The 19,025-nt window shown below is 43.3% G+C and overlaps 1 protein-coding gene across 1 annotated transcript in view; it reads right to left on the bottom strand.

Moving 5' to 3' along the window:
• Nucleotides 1-112: 112 nt before the first annotated feature.
• The window catches only part of prkacba (protein kinase, cAMP-dependent, catalytic, beta a), an 83,061-nt gene continuing 64,148 nt past the window's right edge, over nucleotides 113-19,025 (bottom strand). The window contains exons 4-10 of the mRNA XM_079856800.1: nucleotides 3,872-3,970; nucleotides 3,670-3,752; nucleotides 3,444-3,570; nucleotides 3,228-3,323; nucleotides 3,029-3,151; nucleotides 972-1,136; nucleotides 113-868 (exon numbers count right to left, since the gene is read on the bottom strand). Coding sequence (XP_079712926.1) covers nucleotides 743-868; nucleotides 972-1,136; nucleotides 3,029-3,151; nucleotides 3,228-3,323; nucleotides 3,444-3,570; nucleotides 3,670-3,752; nucleotides 3,872-3,970 — 819 coding nt within the window. The 3' untranslated portion in view covers nucleotides 113-742. The remainder of the gene's footprint in view (nucleotides 869-971; nucleotides 1,137-3,028; nucleotides 3,152-3,227; nucleotides 3,324-3,443; nucleotides 3,571-3,669; nucleotides 3,753-3,871; nucleotides 3,971-19,025) is intronic.

Here is a 19,025-nt window from a genome sequence, read left to right as displayed (position 1 = left end):
ATGCTTTAACATTCTACATGTGTAATACTGTAGGTATTAGCATCATAGGGCTTCATTTAAGTGGGGAAGTCAAATCATTCACAAACATAAGGACAAACAAAAGACAGAAAATAAATGACACTTTGCATTGGACATTACAAGGCAATGCAAATAATTTTATTCAGTGGCTAAATAATTGGTCACAAAATTGTACAGCATGATCTCTACAGCAGATATAAAAATAATAGTAAAAAAAACAACAACAAAAAAAACTTCAGATGAAATATCAGTATCATATACTGTATGATTGAGCTGTATACCATTGTTTAGGGGATCTGTTTTCAAAGCTGGAGGAAAAAAACATTCAAACAAACAATTGTACACTTTTACATTGTACTTTCTTTACCTTTTCATATTTCTGAACAGACACAGGCTTTCTTCAGCATATACACATATTCTACAGTTATCACACACACACGCACACACGTAATAGACACCTAATAGAGAATTTAGCTTTTTCATATATTAATACTGAACATATACTTTTCTTTAATGTGTAAAAGACAGGGGGAAAATGGAGCAGTGTTCCATGGTAAAAAACTGCAAAAAGTGAAAAATAGGCTTTATTCAATGTATAAATTAACATAATACAGTAAAACGTTTACGTCTAATCAAATGTTTAAAAAAAAAAAAAAGAAGAAAAAATAAGGAAACCAGAACTAAAAAAAAAAAAAAAAAACCTCATAAAGCTTTTACAGGTACCCTAGAACTCCAAGAACTCTTTTGTACATTTCTCTGTGACAGATACCCGTATGTTTTCCTCATCATATTCATCAAAGTTACTTGTGTCTCCAGGCCCTCTGCACTTTGGTATGATGGGAGCATCAACCTGTAAAATTCATGAAGAAATAAAGAGCGGTTCTCGAGATCCATTCAGAAACTTGAATCCTGAAAGTATGAAGATGAAGGTGTTAAAGAACAAAAGGCCACACCTTCTTCTCATAGATTGCAATCCAGTCAGTCGTAGCAAACCATCTGTGGTTTTTGATGTCACTGACTCCATTTTTCAAGTTGCCAAAGCGCTTTGTGAGGTCCACTTGCAGCAGATTGCGCAGAAGATCCTTCAGGTCTGAACTGAAGTGTGAGGGGAATCGTACCTGTGCAAATCAAGTATTCACATCTGAATGTTTGATATTTATCCAATAATATCGAATTATGTTAAAACAAAAAAAACAAACAAAAAAAAAAACACCCATGCATTATTGTAGAAGTCAGCAAATGTTGAAAACATCTCTAGAACCTTTGTGCGACAAATGCTCCTGTTAAGATGTTTATTCTGGTCCCAAAAGATATATGACGACATGATATTATTTATTATTATTTATTGAATACTGATGAAGCAATCAAGTTTGTGTAAAATAAATAGAAATTGTGATATACTTTAGATATAGGGCCAACACTAAGAGGGACTGACAATACTGAAAAACAAATTGTGTTAAAAAATGTGCAAACAGCCACTCAAAACACCTTAACAATGAGCAGAGCAAAATCCTGGCAACTACCCAGAATACTCACACATTTTGCCACTCACCACTCAAATGAAATTTCAATAAAGGAATCTATAAAGTAGTATTTAGTCATTTTTCCTCATCCTCTCCTCGGGTCAGACACAAACATATTTTTCTTTTAATTTTAAAAAATTGAGTGTTCATCAGAGTGGTTCAAGACCTTAGGACTTTTGTCACATTTGAACAGAATAGACACACACACACACACACACACACACACATAATAACAAATCCTTCCTTCGCGTGCCAATTTGACCACCATAGGAAGGAATGAAAAATGGGGATTTTTAAAAAATTGGTCAAAAAATACTAAAAAGGAATTCCCTAGGAATCTCCTAGATTTGAACTAATTTACAATGCAGTACAATTACAATTAACAGCATTTTTTCTTCTGAATTAAAATCAGCATTTTCAAATAAATATTCTTCAAGGTTTTACTTGTTTTTTCCCCCTTGCTGTCCATCTTACTAACTTGAATTATCAACATACACTTCAGACACTTCAGTGAAGAAAAAAAAAAAAAAAAAAAAAAAAAAAACACTGAAGAAAAATGACTTGGGGACCCTGGGGAACAGTTCATTTGCACCATATAGAGCTATAAGGCCATCTGGTGGCAAGAGTTATGAAATATCATGTTATTTTTTTTCCCACAAGAGGTCGACAAAGACACCCAATGTGAGACCTTTTGGAGAGTTATTTTGTATTTAAAGGGGTCATCGGATGCCCATTTTCCACAAGTTGGTATGATTCTTTAGGGTCTTTGTGTAAAGTTTGTAACATACTTTGGTTAAAATTCCTCAATGGTTGTGCAAAACAACACCCTTTTTACCTCCTCAAAAACAGCTCTATTCATAGCGACCCCTTTCAGTGCATGTCTCTTTAAATGATAATGAGCAACTGCTCACCCCACCCCTCTCTTTCATGAGGCATGTTGACACAAGACAGGTAAAGTGCTGCCTTGACAACCTGCCTTGGTGGACAGTAAACAAATGGCTAAGGGAGGAAATATGCTAATACTGGACAGTGGTCGTGGGCGGAGCATGAGCAATATGACATCATATTGCTCAGAAAATCCAAACGGCTTGATTATTTAGAGTGTTTAGGCTTTTTGAGGATAAAAAAAGGAGTGAATGGTTGTGTCATAGATTCATATAAAATTCATATAAAAGTGAATTTTGCATCCGATGACCCCTTTAAGTGAAAGAATGTGCTGAATGTGCTTAAATTATTTTACTAAATTAAATTATTGATAAAGTCTAGTAATTTAAAGGTAAATAAAATAAATAAATAAATAAAAATTTGTCCAAAAAAAAAAGAACAAAAGAAATGATATAAGCTTTCTGGACAAAAAATAAATAAAATTAATAAGTATAATTTTAGGACCCACAAGGGAAGGAATTGTTACAGGTATGGGAGGAGAAGACATTATGTGGTTTTTGTTGTTGTTGTTTTTTTTGTCGAAATTTTGAAATTCTTCTGACCTTGCCAGATACGATTTTCTCATAGATCTGAATAGGTTGATCAGCGAAGAAAGGTGGATATCCAGCAGCCATTTCATAGATCAGAACACCCAACGCCCACCAGTCAACAGCTTTGTTGTAGCCCTAACAAAGAAAAAGAGCAAACGCTGAGACCTCGTTGAACTCCTAAGGAGGAAGAACTACTGGTGTGTTTTCTTACCTTGCTGAGAATGATCTCTGGTGCCAGGTACTCTGGTGTACCGCACAATGTCCAAGTTCTGCCTTTCACTCGTTTGGCAAAGCCAAAGTCTGTTACCTTAATCACATTCAAATATATAAGAGTTATGGATGAAGCTAATTCAAATTATGGATGAACACAAGACCAAAGTGCAAGTAACATTTTATCGGAAGATCAGCAGCCAAGTGACTGGCACACCTGGATGTATCCCTGATGATCAATGAGCAAGTTTTCAGGTTTTAGGTCCCTGTAGATAAGGTCTAGAGTATGAAGATACTCGAACGTCAGAACAATCTGAGCAGCATAGAAACGTGCATTCTGCTCACTATAAGGAAAAAATAAAGTTATTTTATTGATAAAGAATGGAAGAAGGCTAAAGGCACATAATAAAGAGTTTTTATTTACTAGTTTTCAAGCGGTTCACCTGAATCTTCCAATCCGTCTCAGATGTGAGAACATCTCTCCGCCTTGGATATATTCCATGACCATGTACAAATTTGAATTATCCTGTTGAGGGAATTATTTAATGAAATTAATTTCTATGTTGCATTTTTGCAGTAGCCCTGCTAAACACAACAAACACACTTTAACATTGTCTTTCTTCTCAATATAATTTGCTCCTGTACCTTAAAAGCGCACTCCAGTTTCACAAGGAAAGGAAAGGAAACTGCTTGTAATATTTTCTTCTCATTTAATGTGTGTTCTATCTGTTTCAGCTTCACCACCTGGAAAATCATCAAAAGCAGAGATAAAAACAATAATAATAATAAAAAAAAAATATTAAAAAGAAACTTATGAGAAATAATTAATAATATGAAAAAAAATAGGCAAATATTTTAAATACTAAACAAAATAGAATTTTTATTAAACATTTTAATGTACTATAAGCATATTTTACCTAGCAGTATAAATAGGGTACAAGGGTAGAATTCTGTCACATTCTTTTTTTATTTATATTATATTAATATAAATAATATAGCTGCGAGCAGCGATTGCGGGCCCAAGCCGGTGGCACCGCCACCCTGGTGCCTTTAGTTACACTGGCGGTGTCACCGGCTTGGGCCCCCATATATATATATAATAAATGTAACAAAAAATATATATATATACATTACATATATGTAACAAAATAAATAAACAATTATTAAATTGAAAAAAATAAATAAAATGGGTTTAGTTCTGATATTTGTATAATTTTATATAGAAATAAATTAGAAGATAGGAGGTTTTTAGTGTTTCCTTTTTTGACATTAATTTAATCCCTCGCCATAGCAAAACCGTTTGAGATATTTATTATCTGTTTACAATTTAGCATCTTTAATGTATTTTCATCATGTTGAAAAAGTTTGGTGGGAATAAAATAAACCACTTAAGAGGAGTGGGTAAAAATACAGAGGCTGATTTTGCAAAGAAATCCACATTCAAACCAAAATATCTGACTTCCTGTTACTCGGAGCTAATTACTGTAAATTAGAAAATTGTCCGGCTCGATGAGACCAATATGTGTACTGATTTTTGTGACTGTACATAAAATTAACCCCTTCACTTTTGTCAAAAGCATTTAGAAAGTGACACACTTCCTGCTGCCAGTTGGTGGCGCTATAACTTTTACTCACAATAGTTACATACATGTGATCTGCCTCTTACCACGAACACACTGCTGAAGTTTCATCAAGATCAGTTAATGTATGCAGAAGTTATAACACTTCATTTTTATATTTTTTCGCCATAAATTCGTTTCCTCGCAACGGTGCCGCCGGCTTTGGCCCGTAATCGCTGCTCGCAGCTATATATATATATATATATATATATATATATATATTTTTTTTTTTTTTTTTTTTTTTTTTTATTTTTTTTTTTTACCTTTTTCTGATTTTATGATACACTCAAAATATTCCACAACAAATCCTTTAAATTTAATGTAAAAATAAAAACGAAAGTAAGCAGTGTTGGGCTCACGTAACTCTCTCATTAGAATCAAAATGTTTCAACATTTGCGATGTATTTGGATGCTAAACTTTTCTTTATTATAGGCTTTGTACTTCAGTCATGTTCCAATATCGACGGAAAAAATCATCCTCTTCACACGCGCAAAAATGTGCTTGGAAACATCAAAGTGAAGGCGCTGCTAACCGTGAATGGTACAAATTGTACTAAACAATTCTTCAATTGAAAAAAAAGAATAAAATGGGTTTAGTTCTGATATTTATATAATTTTATATAGAAAGAAATGCTGTATAATTAGGCTACATTTTTAGAAGATATGAGGCTTTTAGTGTTTCCTTTTTTGACATTACTTTAATCCCTCGCCATAGCAAAACCGTTTGAGATATTTATTATCCGTTCACAATTTAGCATCTTTAATGTATTTTCATCATGTTGAAAAAGTTTGGTGGGGATAAAATAAACCACTTAAGAGTAGTGGGTAAAAATTCAGAGGCCGATTTTGCAAAGAAATCCACATTCAAACCAAAATATCTGACTTCCTGTTGGTCGGAGCTAATGACTGTAAATTAGAAAGTTGTCCGGCTCGATGAGTCCAATATACGTACTGATTTTTGTAACTGTGGGTAAAATTAACCCCCCACTTTTGTCAAAAGCATTTTGAAAGTGACACACTTCCTGCTGCCAGTTGGTGGCGCTATAACTTTGACTCACAATAGTTACATCCATCTGATCGGCCTCTTACCACGAACATACTGCTGAAGTTTCATCAAGATCAGTTAATGTGTGCAGAAGTTATAACACTTCGTGTTTCTCTTTTCTCGCCAAAAATTCATGTCCTCGCCACCATAGATATCATATAAAGGCTAGATGTCTTAAGGCGGAGTCACTTCCGGCATCACCGGCGGCCATCTTAGGACAGGGCTCTGTGAATTAAGGTGAGTGAGCAGCACGCACACAAATCCTCTTATCTCGCTGAAATCTGGACAGATTTACAAACGGTTTGGTTTCTTACAAACGTTATTAACGTGGCTATAATTCTGAATGCTTAAACATTTTGAACATAATTATTCATATGTATGCAGTATAATAGCTACATCTCTGACGTTTATAACAAACCAAACCGTTTGAAAATCGGTAGAAAATTGAGCAAGTTATGGTTATTTAAAAGTACATGCACCATGTTATGAGTGAGCGAGCACCCTGTCGTAAGATGGCCGCCGTGTGCGGATGTCGAGCTCCATTGGCCAGCAGCGCGGACGAGACATCTAGCCTTTATATGATATCTATGCTCGCCACGGCCAAAGCATTCGAGATATCAAAAATCCGTCCACAATTTAGCATGCTCAATGTCTTGACTTCATGCACACCGAGTTTGGTGGCGATTTAATTAATTCTCTAGGAGGAGTGTTTCAAATTCCACAGCAAGCGTTCTCCAAACAACCCATAATAGCTGACTTCCTGTTGGGCTGGCGTATAACTTAAGAGTGCGAAAGTTGTTTGGCCCGATGAGATCTATATGTGTGCTGAGTTTCATATTAATTCATGCAAGCTAGTTTGATCTATGGACCAAGTTTTCGGACCCCATTCAAGGGGGCGCTGTTGAGCCCCCCTGCCACGCCCGGGTACCAGCTTCAGCCCGGCCCTGATGGCCACAGGTTCTGACCTGTGTGCAAAGTTTCAAGAGTTTTCGAGCACGTTAAGGGCCTAAAAATCCCATGAAACCTTGAAAAACAATTATAAAAGCAAATTTCTCCTAACAGACAAATCCCCCACACCCCACACACACACAGAGACACAGATACAGAGAGAGAGAGAGAGAGAGAGAGAGAGAGAGAGAATTCTCCAAAAAATCACATTCAAACCAAAATATCTGACTTCCTGTTGGTCGGACCTAATAACTGTAAATTAGAAAGTTGTCCGGCTCAATGAGAACAATATACATACCGATTTTTGTGATTCTAGGAAAAACTAAGCCTCCATTTTTGACTAAAGGTGGCGCTACTGAGCCCCTCACCACGCCCATTTCTGAAACTTTGCACATGTCTACTGGATAATAAATGTGATGTGTCTGTCGAGTTTCATGCATTTACAACAGTGGCGGAACTAGAGTTCCCTTTCGTTGTCACTCCGAGTTACGTCGGATGACGACGAATGGGGTTTCGCTTAGAAATCCTATCATCTTCGAGTATATAAAACGAGCCAATGGCAAAGAAATGCCATGGGTCTGCGGAATTTGCATAGCGTAACTCCGCCCCACCCTGGGGATATAAAGGAAGTGCGCTGGCAACATGCAGATATGTTTTCGCTTCGGAGCCAAGTTCAGTACTTCACTCCACAAGCCTTCTGAGTGTCATCTCAAATCTCTTCGAGACGAGCGGCTCTTCAGTGTGTTGGTGTGACGGCGTTTTCCAGCGAGATCGCATTCCTGCTGCTGATTTGTGCAGTAATCTGCCGACAGTGAGTGTGTTTCTCCCTGGGCGCTTCAGCACTCTGCTGAGCTTTTCCACTCTCTAAAAGAGCTGCACGCGGCACGTCTTTTTCAAGACGGTTCGCCCGTGTATTTTCTATTTCCTGGATGTGTGTGCGTGATTCATCTGCCTAACGGTCGCGAGCGCTGTTTTGCGTGTGGGCTTAATCACGCTCGGCAGCGCTCGTTGATGAGTCATGTTTTCATTGCGGGAACATGACCATCGCGATGTTTATAGATCGAGACTCAATGATCTCCATGTGAGTAGAGTCCCCTCTGCCACACCCCAATTTATCTCTTCCTCGAGAAGGGATACTTTGGCTGGTGGCCAGGGTGATCTGAGGGTTCGGTGTGGCACAACAACCGACGAGTCAATTCCTCGGGCCACACCCCCCTCCACATCGCGAGCCGTGGAGCTTCCGTATGTGCCTGGTTTCTTTTGGGGACCCAGTGTTTCATTCGGGGCTCTGGCGGATGGTGTCATGCACTCACAGCATCACAAGGCGGGCTTGATTCCTCTGGAAATGAAGTTTCGACTGCGTTGCCTCCCACGGGAGTGCCATCGTTGCCGGGACCGATCCAGAGCTGTCAGCCATGCTTTCCCGGGCAGCTGAAAGCATCGGCTGGAGTGGCCCCGCCCTCCCCCCGAGCGCTGTAAGCTTCTCCCGGACGTGCATCGGGACGCCTGCGCTTCGCGAGAGTCCACGTGACTTTCGCGGCCCGCGGGTGTCCTCCGCCTTCGCTGCTTTCGATCGCACGGCGATCATGGGCTGTATGTTCCCTGTCACTATTGTGGCACGGTCATGCAGTGCTGTGTGTCGCCTGCGCCTTCGATGCAGTGCTGTCCCGGGAGTTCTGTCCGAACCGGCCGCAGTGGAACGCTAGTCCTTCCCTGGCCAACCCTGGCAGAACGCGGAAACTCTAACCACGCCCCTATGCTGGGAAGCTATGCCTCCCATGCCGGCCTGGTTGTTCCGCCACGCACACTGCTGACCTCGCTCAGGCGACATCAGTACCTGCGTGATCCTGGGTCAGGTGATGTCCACTAGTGTGGTCCAGACATGGGCTTAGCCAGGTTGATGTGGGGGTGTCTGAGAGTTCATATTCTAAGCTCCCCCATGTCCCGGGCTGGGCTCTTTGGCGGTGTGGCTTCGACCACCTGAAGTAGACTCGGGTCCTGCACCGATGGTCATCCATCCGTGCGGTCTCCTTAGTCTGCTTCCCGCCAAGGCCCCCTCCGTGCGGCTACTCCCCTCGGGTCTTCACCGGCCCTGAGCAGGAGCAAGTCGCAGGAGGGCGGCGCTGCCCGTCTCCGCCCCTTAGACTGCCACGCCAGCCTAAGCAGCACTCTTGAGACGGGCAGCCTGGTCGGCGGTGTGATTGAGGATTGCGCCCAACAGTCTTCGATCACTCTATAAGCAGGCTGAGGACCTTCTGCACCGACGGTCATCTGTCCGTGCGGTCTCCTTAGCCTGCTTCCCGCCGATACCGCCCCTCTGCGACTCCTCCCCTCGAGCCTTCACTGGCTCAGAGCACGAGGAGGTCGCAGGAGGGTAGCACCGCCTGTCTCCGCCCTGTGCCCCGCTAACGCCAGGCCAAGCGGCGCTCCTGAGACGGGCTGCTCAGAGATGGCGTTGAGTTCTTCCCTGGAGACGGTAGCAGGGCCGCTCCTTCCCCCGGTGGAGGGCCGGGGGAGAATCCTTGGTTTTTAACCCGCTGCTCGTCCCACGACGAGCAGCACCCTAAGTTAAAGAAAGAACTCACTTCCCCATCTCTGAGCAAACAGAGTGCGCGGATGACAGTGCGCGTCGCTCACGAGCCTCGCCACTCTCGTCCCCCTCTGTCGCCAGTTCCCTGCCAGAGCACGCCCCAGTGGGACGCTGGTCCTCCCCTGGCCTCCTCTGGCAGGACGCGGCTAATGACCGTGCCCCCGCACCGGGCCGCTATGCCACCCACGCCTGGGCCGGTCATTCCGCCTCGCTGCACCACCGAGGGTACGTCTGTGGTCCGTATGACCCCGCTGGTACAGTTCCTGGAAGCCTGGTTAGAGCTTCCCAGGCTGTCCCGCTGGGTCGCGAGGACCATCAGGCTCGGCTACGCGATTCAGTTCGCGCGGTCTCCTCCCCGCTTCAGGGGAGTCCGCTTCACTATGGTCGGTGGCAATGCCCCGGTTATGAGAGCGGAGGTCGCTACCTTCTGGCAAAGGGTGCGATCGAGACTGTCCCTCCAGCTGAAATGAGGTCCGGCTTTTACAGCCCCTACTTCATTGTACCGAAGAAATCCGGTGGATTACGACCAATCCTCGACTTGCGCGTCTTGAACCGCTCCCTTCACAGGATGCCGTTCAAGATGCTCACGGCCGAACGCATTTTCGAGTGCATACGGCCGCAGGATTGGTTTGCAGCGATCGACCTGAAGAAAGCCTACTTCCATGTCTCCATTCTTCCTCGACACAGACCGTTTCTACGGTTTGCTTTCGAGGGGCAGGCATACCAGTACGCGGTTCTCCCTTTCGGGCTAGCCCTGTCTCCTCGCATCTTCACGAAGGTCGTCGAGGCAGCCCTTGTTCCCCTCCGGGAACACGGGGTTCGCATCCTGAACTATCTCGACGACTGGCTGATCCTAGCTCACTCTCGAGATCAGGTTTGCGAACACAGGGACCTAGTGCTCCGGCACCTAGCTCGTCTGGGCCTTCGGGTCAACTGGGAGAAGAGCAAACTCTGCCCAGTGCAGAGGATCTCTTTTCTCGGTATGGAGATCGACTCGGTCGCTATGTGCGCGCAGCTTACGAGCGAGCGCGCGCGCGCAGTCACTGCTGACTTGCCTTCGTCAGTTCGAGGGCAAGAGTGTGGTTCCACTGAAACTCTTTCAGAGGCTCCTGGGGCATATGGCATCCGCAGCCGCAGTCACGCCGCTCGGGTTGCTTCATATGAGACCACTTCAGCTTTGGCTTCGCGATCGAGTCCCGAGGTGGGCATGGCATCACGGCACGCTCCGAGTCCCAGTGACTCCGGCCTGCCGTCAGACCTTCACCCCGTGGTCGAACCTCAGTTTTCTTCGGGCCGGAGTGCCCTTGGAACGAGTGTCCAGGCATGTTGTTGTATCAACAGATGCCTCCACCACGGGTTGGGGCGCCATGTGCAATGGACATGCGGCCGCGGGCTCCTGGACAGGACCCCAGCGCCTTTGGCATGTCAATTGCCTCGAGTTGTTGGCTGTACGTCTTGCCCTGCACCGCTTCCATGCGTTGCTCAGGGGTCAACACGTACTAGTCCGATCGGACAATACCGCGACTGTAGCGTACATCAACCGTCAAGGTGGTCTGCGCTCCCGCCGTATGTCACAACTCGCCCGCCACCTCCTCATATGGAGTCAGAAGCATCTGAGGTCGCTTCGTGCCATTTATATCCCGGGAGACCTGAACCAGGCGGCCGACGAGCTGTCTCGGCTTCGGCCTCTCGCTGGAGATTGGCGACTCCATCCCCAGACGGTTCAGCTGATTTGGGATCAGTTCGGGGACGCACAGGTAGACCTGTTTGCCTCCCACGACTCGTCCCATTGCGCCCTGTTTTATTCCCTGACCGAGGGCACGCTCGGCACGATGCACTGGCGCACAGCTGGCCGCGGGGCCTCCGCAAGTATGCGTTTCCCCCAGTGAGCCTTCTTGCGCAGACCTTGCGCAAGATCAGGGAGGACGAGGAGCAGGTTATTTTGGTTGCCCCGTATTGGCCCAACCGCACCTGGTTCTCAGAACTAGTACTCCTCGCGACAGCACCTCCCTGACCAATTCCTCTGAGGAAGGACCTGCTTTCTCAGGGACGGGGCACCTTATGGCACCTCGACCCGTCCAGGAGCCACACGTGGAGGTTCCAAAGATCGGGACGAGGCAGGTTTGAGTACCCTACCACCAGCGGTGGTGGCTACCATCACTTCCGCTAGAGCATCGTCCACGAGACATGTCTATGCGTTGAAGTGGAACCTCTTCGTCAACTGGTGTTCTTCTAAAAATCTAGAACCCACGAAATGCCCCATCAGTGTCGTGCTTTCCTTCCTGCAAGAAGGGTTGGAGCGAAGGCTGTCTCCCTCCACCCTGAAAGTGTATGTTGCCGCCATTGCCGCACATCACGACGCAGTCGATGGTAAGTCCTTAGGAAAGCACGACCTGATCGTCAGGTTCCTGAGGGGAGCCAGGAGACTGAATCCTCCTCGGCCTCCCCTCGTACCCTCTTGGGACCTCTCAGTGGTTTTAACTGCCCTGCAGAGTGCTCCCTTTGAGCCTCTGCAATCAGTGGAGCTTAAGTTCTTGTCAATGAAGACAGCGCTCCTAGTTGCATTGGCCTCCATCAAGAGGGTAGGGGACCTGCAGGCATTTTCGGTTGACGAAGCGTGCCTGGAATTCGGACCGGCTAACTCTCACGTGATCCTGAGACCCCGGCCTGGATATGTGCCCAAGGTTCCCACCACACCCTTTCGAGACCAGGTGGTGAACCTGCAAGCGCTGCCTTTGGAGGAGGCAGACCCAGCCTTGGCACTGCTCTGTCCAGTACGCGCACTCCGTGCTTACGTTGACAGGACGCAGTGTTTCAGGACCTCAGACCAGCTCTTTGTCTGTCATGGTGGGAAGCTGAAGGGAAAGGCTCTCTCCAAGCAAAGGTTGTCTCACTGGATAGTGGACGCCATTGCTTTGGCATACCAGCAGCAAGGTCGACCGTGCCCCCTTGGTGTGACGGCCCACTCCACCCGGAGTGTGGCATCCTCTTGGGCTCTAGCGCATGGCGCCTCGCTAACAGACAGCTGCAGAGCTGCAGGCTGGGCGACACCTAACACATTCGCGAGATTTTACAATCTCCGAGTGGAGCCAGTTTCTTCTCATGTACTCGCTTCAACTAGCCGGTAAGAGATTCTGCTCAGGTGTCTTCGCTTGCTCGCCATTCCTCTCCATGGATGGGATACGTGCGATATTCTTCTCAGGTGAGCCTAATAAGCCCTGAGTCTCCTCCAGCACTGACGACGTCAACGCCAGAGTTATGCCACCGGCAGCTTTCGCGCTTGGCTAGGTGCCTCCATGTGCATGGTTCCCCCTCTGGGTGACCCCCACATGTGTATTCCACTGTAAGCCTCTTTGAGCATGTGTCTTTCCCTTGGCAAGCCACCTTGCCACCCCTGGGGTTGAAATATTCCACCTGCGGCTGGACACCCCAGTGTTACTCCGTATGCAGCCCTTCGGGGTCATATGTGTATTCTAAGTCCCCCCCTTCGGGTTGGGCATGATTGCATATTTCCACTGGATATGCTTCCCAGTGTACCTTGGTATTCCTGTGTTAAGTAGGACTCCTTCGTCCGTGCTAGTCTCACGACAGGGAGCTCAGACTTACGCAGGGCACTGGAAGACAGTCGAGAGGTGGCGTGATTACACTGGGAACCCCATTCGTCGTCATCCGACGTAACTCGGAGTGACAACGAAAGGGAACGTCTCGGTTACGGATGTAACCCTCGTTCCCTGAGTAGGGAACGGAGACGTTACGTCTCCCTGCCACTTCCGCTGTACCGCTGGAAACGCCTGAGTTCAGTCTCGGCTCCTCAGCGAAGACATATCTGCATGTTGCCAGCGCACTTCCTTTATACCCCCAGGGTGGGGTGGAGTTACGCTATGCAAATTCCACAGACCCATGGCATTTCTTTGCCATTGGCTCGTTTTATATACTCGAAGATGATAGGATTTCTAAGCGAAACCCCATTCGTCGTCATCCGACGTAACGTCTCCGTTCCCTACTCAGGGAACGAGGGTTACATCCGTAACCGAGACGTTTTATACATGGGGTGGCCAGGGGGTGGCCACTGCTACTTGTGGGGGTACACAGTACACCCACACACACACAGTGGAAAAGCTTATGGAAGGAATTGGGTCACTCTGTTTTTGTCTATAAGTGTTGAACATCCAAAATATTTGCAGAAAACAAAGCTGAAGCACCAAGGAGGTAAGATACCGTAGCATGTGTCTGTTATGAACAGCTGCATTTATCTACAAAAAAAAAAATCACATTTACAAATATATTTTTTTTTTAATTAGATATAGCAGGCATCAAGCAGACATGTACTTGAAAAATTTAAACAATTTTATTGCCCATCAATATAAAATCTTATCCTAGGAACATTTAATACAACATAATTATTTCATTATAATAATTTATAATTATTCTTTCTAATTATAATTATTTAATTTATAATTCTTTTTTTGTGTTCATTTTTTGGTGAACTATCCTTTTAATCTGGCAAAATCTTCTCAACTTAAATTCCTGAATTTGGTATGTGATTGACTGCCTGTGTCTGGTAGATGCTCTGACCTGTTGCTGGTCCTGAAGTCTGACCACACTGACTCTGACTAGCCAGTGGTGATGCAAGGGCTGGGGTCTGTTTGCATCTGATGATCTGCCTGTTAGTCCAGTCATTTTAAGCCAAAATGGGGATCAACCTTGAACAAATTGCAACAGAAGCAAACTCAACTGATTTTGTATCCTCAATATGTCCTAAGTAAGGAAAAACAAGTCCCGAAGAATCCCATTAGGGGAAAGTTTCGAAAAAGACCCAAATATAGCCTATTCATACGCCTATTCATTCTTTCTCTCAAATCAAGACAAACAAAAAATGTATTACAAGTTTTTTTTAATTGTTTGTTAACATGAACAAATGGTGCATAATCTAATTATGTATGTGTTAATTTGCACCACAACAGATCTAAACATGTGAAAATGTCTTGTTGAATCTTGTTGACATAACAGTAAAATACTTAATGTTAAGGTCTGAATGGAACCCATTTAGGCTACCCATGAGCATTAATACATAGAGGCAGGAAGAAGTACTTTAGAAACCAGCCTTTATTAATTATTATTACAGAGATGGGGTTTGGGGGTTGGGTCTGCGGGACTGTTTCTGGGGGACGAGTCTGAGGGAAAAACAGGAGACAATGATAAGGAGAATGCAGAAGACAAAAGGTAGGTAAAATAAAAAGTGAATACCCAGAAACAGTTTTCAAAACTTTCCCCTAATGGGATTCTTCTGGACTTTTTTTCCTTACTCAGGACATATTGATGATACAAAATCATTTGAGTTTGCTTCTGTTGCAATTTGTTAAACCTTTTTTCATAAAATGACTGGACTATGTTTGTGCTTATTTAAAAATAACTCTATCTCTCCCTTTCTTTTCATGTTTAATTGACCCTGTTCAAAAATATGCCAAATTTAAAATATGATTCCAATCATATTCATATTCTAATCATCATCCAATTACCAACATTTGTATCTTAACTCTTTCCAGTATAAAAAAAAATGGTGTTTTTGGTAATTTTCACAATTTCATGGCACCCCAGAATATTTTGTTGTATGAATATCTGAACATACCAAAAGAAAGAACAGACCCTGTGCTTAAAAAAAACAAAAAACAAAAAAAAAACAGTTCTGTTTTATTCTAGCTTCGTGCGTCTTTTTTATCAACACTTGAATGTTGGCAAGTTTCATAAAAAGCAACATGAGCAAAAAGCTGAGAAAATCGCATTTTTATCAAAGACTACATCTAGATCAGATTTAATGATGACCAAAACACAGTAGATCGAGTCCATCAACACCCTACTACACCCATAAAGCTTCACAGTCCTAGTGATCGCATTATGATATCGCTTGTTTCTGCTCTTCTTTGCCTGCGTTTTGATCTCCTATCCTCACATTAGCTAGAACATTTGTATACTGTAACGTACACACGGCAAGGTAGCCTACTGTATGCGTGTATTAGGCCGAATGTATTCGGAGCAAACCCCCCTGATGCTAAACCTTAAAAACTTACTTCAAATATGTTGTTTTCTTATTCGGTGAAGTTCGGTATCTTGCAACTATCTCTCGTCATCTGCTCGTCCGTTTGAAAACTGCGCGCGCGCCGCTCTGCCGGCGAACATACTTTTTTATTTTTTTTAAATCAGCAACTGCCAGTAGCAAATAAAATTTTGGGGTGGCACCCGGGGTGGCCAATCGCATGTCAGGGGTGTCCAGTGCCACCCCGGACCCCCCTCTGGCTCCGCCACTGATTTACAAGCATGTGAAGAGTCTCAAAAACATCCGAAAAGAATATTGAAGTTTGATGCGTTGCCACGGCAACAGTATCTAAGATATCAATAATCCTTTCACAGGTCTACATCTGCCGTGTGTCTACATTATACACATAAAGTTTGAAGCAAATCAGGTAAAAATAAGAGGGTGATTTCAAAGCATTTTGAAAGTGACACACTTCCTGCTGCCAGTTGGTGGCGCTATAACTTTGACTCACAATAGTCACATCCATGTGACCGGCCTCTTACAATGAACACACTGCTGAAGTTTCATCAAGATCAGTTAATGTATGCAGAAGTTATAACACACTTCCTGTGTCCCATTATTCGCCATAAATTCGTTTCCTCGCCACGACCAAACCGTTCGAGATATCAAAAATCCGTTCGCAAGAATTCATCCTCAATGTCTTGACTTCATCCACACCGAGTTTGGTGGCGATCGGATGAATTTCCTAGGAGGAGTATTTTACATTCCATTGTATGCGTTTTCCAAACAACGTATAATAACCGACTTCCTGTTGGGCTTTTGTAAAACTTAGAGCACGAAAGTTGTTTGGCCCGATGAGATCTATATGTGTACTGAGTTTCATATTATTACATGCAAGCGTGTTTGATTTATGGACCAAGTTTTCGGACACCATTCCAGGGGGCGCTGTCGAGCCCCCCTGCCACGCCCGTGTACCAGCTTCAGTCCAGCCCTGATGGCCGCAGGTTCTGACGTGTTGTCACATTTTGGTTTTGTTTATGTCTTGTTTCCATGTCTGTCATGTGATTCCCTGTTTGTCATGTGATCCTGCCATGTCTTGTCATTGGTTAATTGTCTGATCATTGTTCACAGGTGTCCCTTGTCTTGTCATTAGTCTGTGTATTTAAGCCCTCATGTTTGCCATGTGTCTTGGTCAAGTATTGTTTCCTGTAAGTCTGCTGTTGTGCATAGTTCATGTTCATGCTTTGGTTTTTGTTTTCATGCCACGCCATGTTTTTGTTTCATGTTTTGTTTTAGTTATAATAAACTGCATTTGGGTTTTCATCTTTCAACTTGCCTCCAGTGGACCTCTTATTACACGTGTGTGCAAAATTTCAAGAGTTTTTGAGCATGTTAAGGGCCCCAAAAGTGGCAAAAAGGCAGAAAAAAAAAAATGAAGAAAAAAAAAAAATCCTTACGGAAACAATAGGGCTTTCGCCCTTTCAGGGCTTGGGCCCTAATAATCCTAACGAAAACAATAGGGCCTTCGCCCTTTCAGGGCTTGGGCCCTAATAATCCTACCGAAAATAATAGGGCCATCGCCCTTTCAGGGCTTGGGCCCTAATAATAATAATAATAATAAAATATAGCTGCGAGCAGCGATTACGGGCCCAAGCCGGTGGCACCGCAACCCCAGTGCCTTTAGTAACCTAAAGGCACCGGGGATGGCGGTGCCGCCGGCTTTGGCCCTCCATCGCTGCTCGCAGCTATATTTATATATATATATCTTTCTATCTATCTATGTCTATATATGTATATATGTATATATATATATATATATATATATATTTACACACACACACATATATATATATAAGACAGAAAATATTACTTGTCTTACCTTATTCTGATTTTATGATACACTCAAAATATTCCACAACAAATCATTTAAATTTAATGTAAAAATAAAAACGAAAGTAAGCAGTGTTGGTCTCACGTAACCCTCTCATTAGAATAAAAAAATTCAATATTTGCGATGTATTTGGATGTTAAACTGTTCTTTATTATAGGCTTTGTACTTCACTCGTGTTCCAATATCGATAGAAAAAATCATCCTCTTCACACGCGCAAAAATGTGCTTGGAAACATCACAGTGGAGCTCTGCTTACTGTGAATGGTACAAATTGTACTACTGACTATTTAAACAGAGCAGTGTAATTCGTATATGTTAGGTTGACTATTTTTATTATTATATTGTATTAGGGCTATAATGAACAGGCTTGCAATTCTGGAATGTGTGTGTGTGTGTGACGCGGTTGCGGTTGAACAGTGGACACATAAAAACATAAATAAAATGTTTAAGTTCATTCCTACTTCCATAGGCATACATTGAAAATGCTCGCTCTACTCAATGTCTGTGCGGACGTCTGTATTTTACTTTAGCTTTTAAGTTAGCGATTTAAAAGCCCTCAGCGGTGTCACACGTCGATTAACTGGTGGGAAAATTTTATCACAGTCACATCCCTAATATATTTATATATAAATACAATAGGCCTACCTAAAAGGGAATTTTACTTGCCCGACCAGAGTATAGCCTGATTAGAACGTCAATAACAAAAAAAAAATAACTTGGGAATCACTAAAACGAGAGATTATTCTAATTTCATTACATTCATTTTAAGTTGCAATCAGCAGTTAATAATAAATGTATTACTGATCAATGGTAACAAGGTTGCCCTGCTGAGGCTCATGCAGCTTCTCCAGGAGAATTGTAAACAAATGAGCGCAGCACACAAAAACGCAACGCAGTTAACAACATACTGACTATAAAAATTACAAATATGGAGTTTTTATATATTTTCTAACATATGATAGAGTTAAGCAACCTCATTTGACGAGTAGGCAACTTACTATTTCCTGAATACAATCACAATTGAAACTGTGACATTGATTTCATACAACAGGTTAATAAACAGTTACAATTAAGTCACTTACATTTTAGATGCAATATTGACTGTTTTTGTTTTGTTTCAGCAGCAAAAATAGTTCAGCAGCAAACAAAAATCAGCAGAACCATCGCGCATCTCACAGCAACTTGTTTTCTCATTACTTAATGATTCAGCATTTTGAAACGAATCGGTTGACTCAAAGATTCAATGGTCAATCCAGAAACATCTGTCTCAATCATGCATGACTCAGTCATTCGAACGAATCGTTTGAACGAATGAATCAATGACTCGCTCATTAAGATGGTCGCCTGGCGACACCTGATGGCGGTTTAGTGTTATGTTTAAAAGTATATTTTTTTCCAACGTGCACCATTATCAATGTCCGTGCGGACCTCCGTTTTTTACTTTCACTTTTATATTAGCGATTTAAAAGCACCCGCTCGTGTCACACGTCGATTAACCGATGGGAAAATATACTCACACAGTCTAATAAATTTATATTTAAATACAATAGGCCTACCTAGTAAAACATTTTATATACTATTTTAATATCCTTTTGGACACAAGAGGGCAGTATTTTGCAGAGATTTTGATATTTTGTTGAACCAAATAACACTAAATAGCCTGTTTTTAACT

The sequence above is a fragment of the Squalius cephalus genome, assembly GCF_949319135.1.
Source record: "Squalius cephalus genome assembly, chromosome: 22".
Classification (NCBI taxonomy): domain Eukaryota; kingdom Metazoa; phylum Chordata; class Actinopteri; order Cypriniformes; family Leuciscidae; genus Squalius; species Squalius cephalus.
The sequence above is the reverse complement of the archived record's forward strand: the minus strand, read 5'-3'. Positions and strand labels throughout refer to the sequence as shown.